Source organism: Oncorhynchus keta, chromosome 11 (genome assembly GCF_023373465.1).
Source record: "Oncorhynchus keta strain PuntledgeMale-10-30-2019 chromosome 11, Oket_V2, whole genome shotgun sequence".
Classification (NCBI taxonomy): Eukaryota; Metazoa; Chordata; class Actinopteri; order Salmoniformes; family Salmonidae; genus Oncorhynchus; species Oncorhynchus keta.
Window position 1 is genome coordinate 39,229,298 of NC_068431.1, and position 14,069 is coordinate 39,243,366.

General features: G+C 41.5%; 1 protein-coding gene across 1 annotated transcript in view; it reads right to left on the reverse strand.

The window, feature by feature from the left end:
- Positions 1 to 2,184: 2,184 nt before the first annotated feature.
- Positions 2,185 to 14,069, reverse strand: part of LOC118390239 (transcriptional regulator ATRX) — a 43,427-nt gene continuing 31,542 nt past the window's right edge. The window contains exons 25-35 of the mRNA XM_035780596.2: positions 10,681 to 10,826; positions 10,365 to 10,521; positions 10,125 to 10,225; positions 9,902 to 10,010; positions 9,519 to 9,696; positions 6,151 to 6,345; positions 4,328 to 4,471; positions 3,978 to 4,094; positions 3,749 to 3,844; positions 3,514 to 3,642; positions 2,185 to 3,409 (exon numbers count right to left, since the gene is read on the reverse strand). Of these exons, the coding sequence (XP_035636489.1) occupies positions 3,293 to 3,409; positions 3,514 to 3,642; positions 3,749 to 3,844; positions 3,978 to 4,094; positions 4,328 to 4,471; positions 6,151 to 6,345; positions 9,519 to 9,696; positions 9,902 to 10,010; positions 10,125 to 10,225; positions 10,365 to 10,521; positions 10,681 to 10,826 (1,489 nt within the window). The 3' untranslated portion in view covers positions 2,185 to 3,292. The remainder of the gene's footprint in view (positions 3,410 to 3,513; positions 3,643 to 3,748; positions 3,845 to 3,977; positions 4,095 to 4,327; positions 4,472 to 6,150; positions 6,346 to 9,518; positions 9,697 to 9,901; positions 10,011 to 10,124; positions 10,226 to 10,364; positions 10,522 to 10,680; positions 10,827 to 14,069) is intronic.

Here is a 14,069-nt window from a genome sequence, read left to right on the forward strand (position 1 = left end):
AACTGGGCACATACGTCAATTCCATGTCTATTCCACGTTGCTTCAACGTAATTTTGCTGAAAGGATGTGAAAACATTGATTTAACCAGTGTATGCACAGTGGGTTGATTCAACCAGTTTTTACCCAGTGATTTGATTTATTTGGATCCCCATTAAACGACGCCAATGGCAAAAGCTATTCTGACTGGGGTCCGATATATAATGAAAAATACACTACAGACAAAATACTTTACATACATTTAAAAACATGTAGTGTGCATCTATCAGTTATACATACATGTCAGTACATACAACAAGTAGGTCCCATGGGGGAGAGGCGTGGTGCCGTGAGGTGTTGTTTATTTGTTTTTTGAAACCAGGTTTGCTGTTCACTCGCGGTGTATGAGATGGGAGTTCCATGCACTCATGGCTTTGTAAAATACTCTACGTTTCTTGGAATTTGTTCTGGACCCGGGGACTCTGAAAAGACCCCTGGGGGCATGTCTGGTGGGTTAAGTGTGTGTGTCAGTGCTGTGTGTAAGTTGACTATGCAAACCATTTGGAATTTCCAGAGTCGATGCCGCCCCCTGTAAAAATAGAATTAGCATAATAAAATAGCCCCATAAATATCTGTCAGTTTAAGCTAGAGATGTTTTTGCATTGGACACGTCTCAAACCACCACATCCGCCGATGTCGCACTTCTGCATCTGCAGTGAAAGGTGAGAGAGCTAGAGTGGTGTTTATCATACCATAAGACTAAATAAAACTATTATGACCTCTCTATGGAAAGATGAGACGCTCATGAGACGCTCATGAACACGATGGTGTTCTCCGTTTTTGCTACAACCCCCACAAGGGTCTTGGGACTCGTCTGACTCGTCTACAGTAAAAGTCAAAAGTTTGGACACACCTATTCATTCAAGGGTTTATCTTTATACTATTTTCTACATTGTCGAATAATAGTGAAGACTTCAAAACTATTAAATAACACATGGAATCATGCAGTAACCAAAAGAGTGTTAAACAAATCAAAATATATTTTAGATTTTAAATTCTTAAAATGAGTCATCCTTTGCTTCATCCTTCTTAATGCGTTTGTGTTGTGACAAGGTAGGGGTGGTATACAGAAGATAGCCTTATTTGCTAAAAGACCAATTCCATATTATGGCAAAAACAGCTCAAATAAGCAAAGCGAAACAGTACATCATTACCTTACGACATGAAGGTCAGTCAATCCAGAAAAACCTTAAAAACCATCAAGCGCTATGATGAACCTGGCTCTCATGAGGACCGTCAAAGGAAAGGAAGACCCAGTTACCTCTGCTGCAGAGGATAAGTTCATTAGAGGTAACTGCACCTCAGAAGCCCAAGTAAATGCTTTACAGAGTTTAAGTAAGACACATCAACAGTTCAAAGGAGACTGCGTGAATCAGGCCTCCCTGGCCAAAAAATATGTTATATATCTTCCTATTGCTACTGCTGTATCAAAGGAATTATATAAGTGAGTCTCAGAAATGGCTAATATATGAATGTAATCTGATGTTAGCAAGTTATTGATTTTATTAACCTTATTTCTAAGGCAACATATTAATATGGGCTATTTTTAGCCCTTTCCTGGGTAGCTTAGAGATAAACATGTAGAAAGAGCAAACAAAGCAAGAAGAAAACAATTCATCAGTCCATTAATAAGTTGGTGCATGTAAGTGTGTGTGTGTGCTGCCAGACCTTGAGTCCAGAGGGCCCTCAAGTTCATCCTAGGTTCTGACTATTCAACATACTCAGTGGCCTGCCAAACCCTACAGATGAGGAGCTTTGTCTGAAATGTTCTCTCAAGCTGCAGGGTTCAAAAAATCTCCAGCTGGCTGCCACCTACAAGGGATAACAACCAGGAGTAAGGAAAACACAGAACGAGGAACTACTGGAGATCAGATGTACTGAATGTTAAAAATCAAAACCATCCTTATTTAGGATTTTAAAACAGACACTAGATGCAGTACTTTTTATTGAGTTTATCTTTTAATGTTCTTATGTAAGATGCATTGCAATTCAGTTTTAGTTATTGTAAACTGCCAAATTGCTCCATTGTGGCACTGGCACATGTATTTGCGTTTTTCTTCCGTTTGATTAAACCTTAATTTCTGACTGTAACCATAAAATAAAGTAATAACCAAGGCAAAAAAAAATCACCAGAACAAACACCACACATTTAACAAAACGAATGAACAGATTTTTATTATAGGATCAGAGAAAGACAATTACACCATTAATCACATAGGAAAACCTTTTCCAAGGCAGAATATTTATTTAAAGCCCCCCATGCAGTCTTTAAATTGAATAAATCATCACTGTGTTTATCATGAAAATAACTCCAAAATATATTTTGTATAATTTATTTCCCTGAGCCTCATTTTGCCATTGAAATGTTCAGTCTGATCATGTGGGTGTGTTGATACAAATATAAATAGATTTACATACACAGCCCTTATTGACAGATAGGATCGTCGACACTCTGGAGCCTACCCCACTTACCCTTCTAAAGTAGGAGGATACATATGCAAAGATGATTGGTTGTTGGCAGAATAATCAGATCAGATGTCATGATATGGACCAAAAACTCAATCCCACCTGAAGACTGAAATTCCAGGCATTTTCTTTCAAAAAGCTCTTAATGCCCTTTTAGTTTATCATAATTTTCACAATTTCAGAGTGTTATTCCAACCCCAGTGTGGAAACACATAACTGGAAAATCAAATGTTTCACTGCACTGCCCCTTTAACATAATATCTTTTACTATAGAATCCTCAAACTCAACTCTGGACCTCAAAGCCAGTTCCACTGCTTGTTTTATTGTTTCCTCTAATCAGGGACTGATTTAGAACCTGGCACACCAGGTGCATTCAATTAATTATTAGGTAGAACAGAAAACCAGCAGGCTCTGGACTTTGTAGGGTAAGAGTTTAATAATAATAGGTTGGGTGCTTACATTTGTCCTATTTCACACATGTACATAGTGAATTTTTTGCATCTCCTACTCCTCACAAGACACCCTCGGAAAGTGGCTTCACAGCTAGGGATCAGCCATTAATGACGGGGATTCGAACCAGCAACCTTTCAGTTATTGGCCCAATGCTTTAACCACTAGGCTACCTGCCGCCACATACATTCATTTTCAATGTAAAATAAAGGAAATCCTTAATGGAAATGTTTCATCTATCACCCCTTTGGGGGGGATTAAGTATCTCTATAGTTACTGCGGTTAGACTAGAGTGTCCTCTAGTGGAATGGGACTGAGGCTAGAGATGTCTCTCCTGCCTCACTGCATGGGTTTCTTAACGGAGTCTGTCAAGGCTGGTGTCTGATTGGTGACCGTGGCAGTCTGTGTCACTTCAGTTTTTCTACTGGTCAAAATGGTCTGGATGCACATTGTAAGCTGTCGAGGAGAGTAAGGGAAAGATGCAGGGTTAAGTAGTTACAAAGGAATATCAAAGCAGAAAGAAAATTAGAACAATGTTGTTGTTGACATTTGAAGCTTACTGATTGTTGTTTTGAGAGAAGGTCATGATATAAGGCTAGTCTTCGCTCCCGCTCCTTGTCATTGCTGGTTTTCCAGGTCTGGGCCAGGACTTTCACCTGCTTCTCATCTAGACTTGGGTTATCGTGCCACTGTAAAAACAAGTCACATGTCATCGTAATGCACATTACATTTTTTCCACACATTACTTCAGGGAGACAATTATCATATTAACGTAATATAATACGAGGGACTAACCAAGCGCAACACATAGTCATCCATGGAGAGGTTTTTTAAGGAATGCAGGGACTTGATGGCCTCGCTGACCTTGTCACGGCTGGCATTAATCATGTTCTGTCATTCAGGAGAGAGACGCATTCAAATGTTGATGTGAGAGGCATCTATCTATTGAGAGAATCTCAAACATAAACTTTAGAGAAAAGCAACTCATTTCCACACAGGTCTGGTGGGGAGACATGGCTAATACCATCAGCTGCTCATTGGTCTTCTTGTACAGGGATGACAGACTGTTGGCCATACGAGAGGTGGAGGGGCTGGGAACGTTGGTGCTGCTGAGTGCTGACTTATTCAAGAAGAATGCACCCTTCGTAGAGGAGAGATAAACATACACCTGTTTTTACACACCGTGCATATATCATTAATACTTTACTTCTTGATAGACTAGAATTCAAGTAAGGATGTTGAATTGATTCAAAACCATAATTTCTCAGTGTTCATAGGCGAGAGCAGGACAGAGTGAGATTAGAGGCTGCTCACCACGGTCTATGAAAACATATTTAGCTGTTTTGTCAGAGAATGTGTAGAGTTCCTCTTTACCTCTGCCTCGTACTCAGCCCAGGCAGCTTTGCGGTCGGCCTCACTGAGCTCCTCCTCCTCTTTGTGGTCCAGCAGGGACTCGTGTTCATGGTATCGGACAATCTGCTCCTTACAGATCTGCAGCAGCTCTGCCAGGACGATGTCCTGGGAAACAGACACACAATGTCAATCCCTACTAAACTGTTGAAGTAAAAATACTAATTCACCCTTCGCCAAGCCCTAGAATTTTGGTCAACCAATCACAGCGTTCCAATGGACAGAAACTGTCATCGTGTCCAACACCTCAGACAAGCTTACATTTAAATCGTATGAAAGCCAATGAGGGCTATGGCAAAAACAGTTATTTATTTATTTACTTTTTATGGTTAAATAATTTAACAATTTACCAGGAGTACTTGCTACTGTGATTTCTGAGATGCAGAGCCTTTTGGAGTATTTTTCAAATCCGAAATTATACTTGTGTTACATTGTTTGATAGCTCAGCAGGTTAGCTAGCTCTCAGTCTCATTGACTACCAAATGTTTCTAACACTAGCTCGCCACTTAACTTAGCTTGCTAACAAGGTGTATTATGAGTGGTATTCACAACATTGCTATTGACATCAGGATACGATTTGAGAGCACTAGTTAGCTCCAAAAGTGTATATACAGTTGAAGTTTACATACTTAGGTTGGAGTCAATAAAACTTGTTTTTCAACCACTCCACACATTTCTGGTTAACAAACTATAGTTTGGCAAGTCGGTTAGGACATCTACAGGCAGATTATTTCACTGTATCACAATTCCAGTGGGTCAGAAGTTTACATACACTAAGTTGACTGTGCCTTTAAACAGCTTGGAACATTCCAGAAAATGATGTCATGGCTTTAGAAGCTTCTGATAAGATAATTGACATAATTTGAGTCAATTGGAGGTGTACCTGTGGATGTATTTCAAGGCCTACCTTCAAACTCAGTGCCTCTGCTTGACATCATGGGAAAATCAAAAGAAAGGTACCACGTTCATCTGTACAAACAATAGTACCCAAGTATAAACACCATGGGGCCACGCAGCCGTCACACCGCTCAGGAAGGAGACGCCTTCTGTCTCCTAGAGATGAACGTATTTTGGTGCAAAAAGTGCAAACCAATCCCAGAACAACAGCAAAGGACCTTGTGAAGATGCTGGAGGAAACAGGTACAAAGGTATCTTATATCCACAGTAAAACGAGTCCTATATCGACATAACCTGAAAGGCCGCTCAGCAAGGAAGAAGCCACTGCTCCAAAACCACCATAAAAAATCATGAGGCATCATGAGGCAGGAAAATTATGTGGATATATTGAAGCAACATCAACACATCAGTCAGGAAGTTAAAGCTTGATCACAAATGGCTTAAGGACAACAAAGTCAAGGTATTGGAGTGGCCATCACAAAGCCCTGACCTCAATCCTATAGAAAATTTGTGGGCAGAACTGAAAAAGCATATGCGAGCAAGGAGGCCTTCAAACCTGACTCAGTTACACCAGCTCTGTCAGGAGGAATGGGCCAAAATTCACTCAACTTATTGTGGGAAGCTTGTGGACGGCTACCCGAAACGTTTGACCTCAAGTTAAACAATTTAAAGGCAATGCTACCAAATACTAATTGAGTGTATGTAAACTTCTGACCCACTGGGAATGTGATGAAAGAAATAAAAGCTGAAATAAATCATTCTCTACTATTATTCTGACAATTTACATTTTTAAAATAAAGTGGTGATCATACACTAAGGTAGGTGGGGATTAGCAAAGGGTCAATTGAGAATTTAATAGTCTTGTGTGTTTAATTTGTAGCTTTGGTCACCTTGGGCAGCAGGGGTGTGATCCGCTTGCTCTTCTTCTCAGAGTTGGGGTCATCCAGCAGGTCTGGCTCAAACATGTAAAGCTCTGTCAGTTCAAACAGAGTGAAGTGTCTCTGTATCTGCTGCTGGTCCACCACCCGGAACGATAGAGATTGCTTGGCCACCTGCCGGTCATAGATCTTCTCTTCCATGGTGCCCTGGAAAGAATCAGCAATTTAATATCAGTGATTACAGAATTACAGTCACATCCAAAATGGTCACCATATATATATATATATATAGAGCTGAGAAAACCATTTCTTTACCTGCCAAAGTGTCAAAATGATTGCCACCCCTATTTTCAATACTTTATGCACCCTCCCATTGTGAGGATAACAGCACTTAACCTTTTTCTATAAAGTTTTATGAGATTGAATAACACATTGGGAGGGATCTTACACCATTCCATACAGAATCCTTCCAGATTATTGATAACCTTCGGTCTGTCCTCTTCAACTCGAACCACAGGTTTGAGATGGCCAATGCAAAATGTGGATTTTGTGGTCAATTAACCATTACTTTGTAGATTTGTGTGTGTGCTTAGGGTCATCGTCTTGCTGGATGATCCACTTCCGGCCCAGTGTCAACCTCCTGGCAGAGGCAACAAGGTTTTTGGCTAAAATGTCCTGATACTTGGTAGAGTTCATGTCATGATGCCATGGACCTTAAAGGCATCAGCATGCATCAATTTGGCTGGCGCCTAGCCAACCTGAGCTAGCCAACCTCAGCTAGCCGAACCAAACGAGCGTGGTCACATATTCCCTTAAAAAACCTTTGCATGAAAAACAAGAAAAAAAGCAGCAGGCAATAGTACGGTTTGTCCATCTTGAGATGCCGTAGCAGGTATACACTTCCACAAATTAATCAGAATTCATCTCTCAAGAAATCTGTCATTAATTTTGATGTTTAAGCATAAGAGATTTTAGCCGCACAATTTTGCATCTGATTAGGATGTTTGGTGCAATATTTCTCAAGTGGAAAAATGACAAAAGGCACTTCATTAAGGAATACCTACTGTTGATCAATCGCCGACGAGGGGGTGTAGACTTCAGCTACCTAGAGAAAAACAATGGTGTGCTCGAACAGCCGAAAGAACACTTGCCGAAGTCCAAAACAAAGTCACAAAATGTCATAATATATGCACTAACTGTTCCGTCTGGGAAGCATACGGGCGCCACAACAAGTGCCTCAGGACCAGTGGAAATAAAACAGCCCCATAAGACCCACCACCATATTTTACAGTATGTATGAGCTGTAATATTATCTCATCTGACCATAGCACCTGGTTCCAATACAACAAGGCCATTCAGCTAACTGAGCGTTCACATTTGTTGGTTGCCCTCAATAAAGGGCTTTTTTATGACAACACTTCCAAATTGCCTATTGACATGGAGGTGGCATGTAATTGTAGATTTGGAGACATGGTGAGCCCAAGATGCAACCAAGTTCTCAGCTCGCCAACTGTGGCCCTTGGACTTTTCTGTGCCTCCGGAACCATCTTCCTCACTGTGCGTGGGGGACAAGATACACTTGGGTCCTCTACCAGGAAAGTTTAACACTGTACCAGTGGTTTTAACCTTCAAAGTGATCTCTCCGCAACTCTGAATGTCCTTAGTGACCCAGCCAGAGCCGGGTCATGAACCTGATCAAAATTCTCTGTGGAGACCTGAAAATAGCTTGCGCAGCGACGCTCCCCATCTAACCTGACAGAGCTTGAGAGGATTGCAGTTGAGTGGGAGAAACTCCCCAAATACTGGTGTGCCAAGCTTGTAGCGTCATACCCAATAAGACTCGAGGATGTAATCGCTGCCAAAGGTGCTTCAACAAAGTACTGAGTAAAGGGTCTGAATACTTATGTGAAATTTCATTAAATTTGAGACTAACGTAACAATTTGGAAAAAGTCAAGGGGTCTGAATACTTTCCGAATGCACTGTACACATCAACCCCCAAAAGGTTCTAGCATCAGGCAGGTCCATGACTACACAAGTGAGAGGAACCAATTAAGTTCCTGCCTAACAGATATGTATTGGCTGTCTAGAGGTGTAGAAGTTGACCCCCGCCAAGGTGGAGGTTATAAATAAATGTGCTTGTGTAATCATGCTTCGTCTTTGCAGCTGCATGAACCAGTGGGTGAATAAACTTGGTTTGAGCTTTATCTAGTCGCCTGTTTTAGTTTTTACTCTGTTTGTTCAGAACCTAACATGCATGTTTCCACATTTTTATACCCAGTGAAACAGGAAGCCATGAAAGGCCACAATACAGTTCTTTGACACAAGGCACCACAGACTGATATGACATTTTTGCATCTACAGTACCTATCAATTTTTAGATTTGTTGGTATATATATATATGAAAAATGAAGATTTTGACATTATGTTCACTTTCTGAATATTTTATATATATATATATATATATATAAAATATTCAGAAAGTGAACATAATGTCAAAATCTTCATGAAAATGTATATTTTATTTTAGAGAATGTAACAAACTGGACTATATGTAGTAACTTACTTTGAAGAGATGGTGATTGGGTCAAAATGGATGTTTGGTCGTCTAAATTCAGTGTACTTGTCTTTAACTGCCATTTACCGAAAGTCAGACTCTTCCCACATGCCAACTAATTTTCCTCAGTGTCAGAAGAATCAACATTCACCAGATTGTGGTTATCCTTAGATATATTCGAGACTTTCCCAGAGGTTATTGTTGATATGTTGTCAAGTAACATTTTGTTTTGAAAAATTAGCCAAAAATGCATTTTACGTACTGGAGTGTCACCAGTGTCCTGAAAAATAACTTGAATCAATACAATTGGTTCCCCTTCACGTGTATGAAAGTTTCAGGACCAATTTACCTAAATAGTTATGCTGACTTAATCCAGTGAACCATTTTTTTTTGTGGGATATGCAAAATGTGCATATTTAATGAAATATCACCTAATTTGCATATTACCTTTTAAAGTATTATGCGTATCTACATTCAACTGGTAAAAGCTGACTGATATGATTGAGAGAAAAAATCCCCTATTAGGGCGTGGTGCCTGGCCTTTAACTTTAAATAGTAGAATGTTAATGCAGATCACATTGTTTGATTATATTTATAAGAATCATTAGGGGTGCCAATAATTTACCTTTTATTTGATTTTTTATTAACAGAATCTCAGACATTTTTTATTTTTTTTGCATACAATATAACTCGTATTTGTATTCGTTTACATTTATTTATTGCTAATCTTATCAACAATTTTGGATGTGACTGTGTATGTAAAAAACACCAAATTTGTCCCACAATCATATTACAGAAGATGGGGTGCATATGAGATGTCATTACCTGTGCCAAGAAGCGGTAGACAAACACAGCCTTCAGCTGGCCAAAACGGTACACCCTGAAGATGCTCTGGATGTCATAGGAGGGGTTCCACGAAGCGTCAAAAATTATGACCCTGTTAGCTGCTACCAGGTTTATCCCAAGGGACCCAGCTCTTGTTGAGATGAGAAACAGACGACCTCTGAACGTAAATTGGTAAGAAATGAAATCAAAGGAGTGAGTGTGAGTAGAATCTTAAACAGACCATCTAAAGAAATCATACTGTCTACAATTACTGATGCTTTGTCATGAATAATAATACAATACTAGTGTTTTGCTACATAATGTGTTGAGGTTTGGCACAGTGAAATTTGAGATGTAGAATAGTACAGCAGTCAGAGACGTACCGCTCATTGGTGGCATCATTGAACTCTTCAGCCCATTTCTTCCTGGATGTGGCACTAGTGGACCCATCAATACGGTAATAGTCAATGTTTCTGATCCAGCTGCCATCACCTACAGTTTGGAAAAGGAAACAAATGACACAATTATAGACTCTCTGAAGAAAACAATTGTTTTGTAAAACTATAACATATGTTTGAATATGTGAACAGCCAATGGAAACCGTACCTTTGTATAGGGATGATTGGCCGTTGTCTTTGGCTTTGTTAGCGAGGTCCAAGAAATCTTCAATCATGTCTAATGAGATCAAGGATTGACTAAACACCAACCTGTGAATATACAAACAAAAATGGATGAAGGTTGATTCAACAAATCTGCTCTATAAACCTCTGGCTAACTCGATAGTTATTTTTGTAAATACACACACCCCCCCCCCGGTGCCTGAATGCATTTCTCAAGCACACTTACAGTTTGTCGTCCAGTTCCTCTGCCATTCTGAGAATCTCAAACAGCAGCACCATCTTCCCTGAGTGTCCCAGGATGGTGGCGTCAGAATCACTCAGCATTGACTTGTACCAGTCTGCAGCCGGACTGTCAGGCCTGAAACTGGTGGACGCTCTCACCGCTGAACACAGAGCATACAATATCACCACTGACCTCACATGAATATGTTCACCTTATATTAATGACTTAATTGTAAATCATTTAAAATGTTCAATTGTAACACAAGAAGCTAATGTAAAATAGATGGTAAAGTAATTTCCTTAATTTAAGAGACTCCTACCATCTACCACTGGAACCAGTGGCCCTGCTCGCTGGTCTCCTTCCACATTGACACCCTTTGATGAACTGTTCCACACCATGATCACTTCCACATCATTGCTTTTTTCATCAGCATTACGCAATTTTCCCTTGTTCTCCTTCTCTTTACTGAGTGGGACAAAGGAAAGGATGAAAGGCAACAATCTATTATTTGCATGAGATTACCTTTTGATGGTGATAGATAACCCACTTCAAGCAACCCACTTCAAGCATCACACTGTCGTAGTAATTAAAGAGCTCGGCAGACGTTACGCAGTTAACGCAAACGCTAAGCAACGCTGTACGTGAATGCTGTTTTTTGTCACAAAATGAACAGCTCCTTGCAGTATGAAGTCCTGGCACCTATGTTGCTTGCTACGCACATTTGTGCAACGCACATTTTGAAACGCAATGTATTATTCCTTACGTTGAGATGGTGGCAGTGTTGTGTAGATGAGGCTGAAACAACTTGCTTAGTTCCTGAGCTGATCTATAGGCTATGCATCAAAAATAAATAAGCAGTATATTTTGCAACAAATATACACTGCTCAAAAAAATAAAGGGAACACTTAAACACCACAATGTAACTCCAAGTCAATCACACTTCTATGAAATCAAACTGTCCACTTAGGAAGCAACACTGATTGACAATACATTGCACATGCTGTTGTGCAAATGGAATAGACAACAGGTGGAAATTATAGGCTATTAGCAAGACACCCCCAATAAAGGAGCCACAGACCACTTCTCAGTTCCTATGCTTCCTGGCTGATGTTTTGGTCACTTGAATGCTGGCGGTGCTTTCACTCTAGTGGTAGCACGAGCCGGAGTCTACAACCCACACAAGTGGCTCAGGTAGTGCAGCTCACCCAGGATGGCACATCAATACGAGCTGTGGCAGGAAGGTTTGCTGTGTCTGTCAGCGTAGTGTCCAGAGCATAGAGGCGCTACCAGAAGACAGGCCAGTACATCAGGAGACGTGGAGGCCGTAGGAGGCCAACAACCCAGCAGCAGGACCGCTACCTCTGCCTTTGTGCAAGGAGGAGCACTGCCAGAGCCCTGCAAAATGACCTCCAGCAGGCCACAAATGTGCATGTGTCTGCTCAAACGGTCAGAAACAGACTCCATGAGGGTGGTATGAGGGCCCGAAGTCCACAGGTGGGGGTTGTGCTTACAGCCCAACACCGTGCAGGACGTTTGGCATTTGCCAGAGAACACCAAGATTGGCAAATTCGCCACTGGCGCCCTGTGCTCTTCACAGATGAAAGCAGGTTCACACTGAGCACATGTGACAGACGTGACAGTCTGGAGACGCCGTGGAGAACGTCCTGCTGCCTGCAACATCCTCCAGCATGACCGGTTTGGCGGTGGGTCAGTCATGGTGTGGGGTGGCATTTCTTTGGAGGGCCGCACAACCCTCCATGTGCTTGCCAGAGGTAGCCTGACTGCCATTAGGTACCGAGATGAGATCCTCAGACCCCTTGTGAGACAATATGCTGGTGCAGTTGGCGCTGGGTTCCTCCTAATGCAAGACCATGCAAGACCTCATGTGGCTGGAGTGTGTCAGCAGTTCCTGCAAGAGGAAGGCATTGTTGCTATGGACTGGCCCGCCGTTCCCCAGACCTCAATCCAATTGAGCACATCTGGGACATCATGTCTCGCTCCATCCACCAACGCCACGTTGCACCACAGACTGTCCAGGAGTTGGCGGATGCTTTAGTCCAGGTCTGGGAGGACATCCCTCAGGAGACCATCCGCCACCTCATCAGGAGCATGCCCAGGCGTTGTAGGGAGGTCATACAGGCACGTGGAGGCCACACACACTACTGAGCCTCATTTTGACTTGTTTTAAGGACATTACATCAAAGTTGGATCAGCCTGTAGTGTGGTTTTCCACTTTCATTTTGTGTGACTCCAAATCCAGACCTCCATGGGTTGATACATTTGATTTTCATTGATCATTTGTGTGATTTTGTTGTCAGCACATTCAACTATGTAAAGAAAAAAGTATTTAATATGTGTTATTTTAGTGTTCCCTTTATTGTTTTGAGCAGTGTATCATCTCAGCGACAGTTCAAACGATGTAGCCTTATTAGAAACACCTGCAAAATGTATTTTGTTTAGAAGTAATACCTACGTGATTGTAGGCCATTTTGAAAGAGTGAAAACAGTTGTAGCCATGCTATTTTTTCCTCATGGAGTAAATAGGCACATTCTATGCTTATCTGATAAAGGAGCGAATACATTCAAGCATCATATCAAACTGGTATAAATTACACTGGCAAGTATATGTCAGGGCATATTATTTATAAATCAGATTATTTCACATGATGGAGATGTGGGGAGCTAAAAGACTAGCTTGCTTGCTGTATTTAACTAGATACGTGTGTATGTGAGAGAATCATATATTTATATATTTTTAAATCATATATATAGACACACCTTCAAATTAGTGTATTTGGCTATTACAGCCACACCCGTTGATGACAGGTGTATAAAATCGAGCACACAGCCATACAATCTCGATAGACAAATATAGGCAGTAGAACAGCCTTACTGAAGAGCTCAGGGACTTTCAACGTGGCACCGTCATAGGGTGGCACCGTCTCAGGATGCCACCTTTCCAACAAGTCAGTTCGTCGAATTTGACCGGGGCAGCGCTAAGTGCTGTTATTGTGAAGTGGAAACGTCTAGGAGCAACAACAGCTCACCGCAAGAGTATAGGCCACACAAGCGCACAGAACTGGACTGCGTATAAAAATCATCTGTCCTCGGTTGCAACACTCACTGCAGAGTTCTAAACTGCCTCTGAAAGAATGTCAGCACAATAACTGTTCATTGGGAGCTTAATGAAATGGGTTTCCATGGGCGAGCAGCCACACACAAGCCTAAGATCACCATATGCAATACCAAGCGTCAGCTGGAGTGAAGAATCACACTTCACCATCTGGCAGTCCGACGGATGAATCTGGGTTTGACAGATGCCAGGAGAACGCTACCTGACAGAATGCGTAATGCCAACTGTAAAATTTGGTGGAGGAGGAATAATAGTCGGGGGCTGTTTTTCATGGTTCTAGCCCCTTCGTTCCAGTGAAGGAAAATCCTAACACTACAGCACACAATGACATTATAGACAATTCTGTGCCTCCAACTTTGTGGCAACAGTTTGGGGAAGATCCTTTCCTATTTCAGCATGACAATGCCCCCAGTGCACAAAGTGAGGTCCATACAGAATTGGTTTGTCAAGATCGGTGTGGAAGAACTGAACTGGCCTGCACAGAGCCCGGACCTCAACCCCATCGAATCAAGTCCCCGCAGCAATGTTCCAACATCTTGTGGAAAGCCTTCACAGAAGAGTGGAAGCTGTTATAG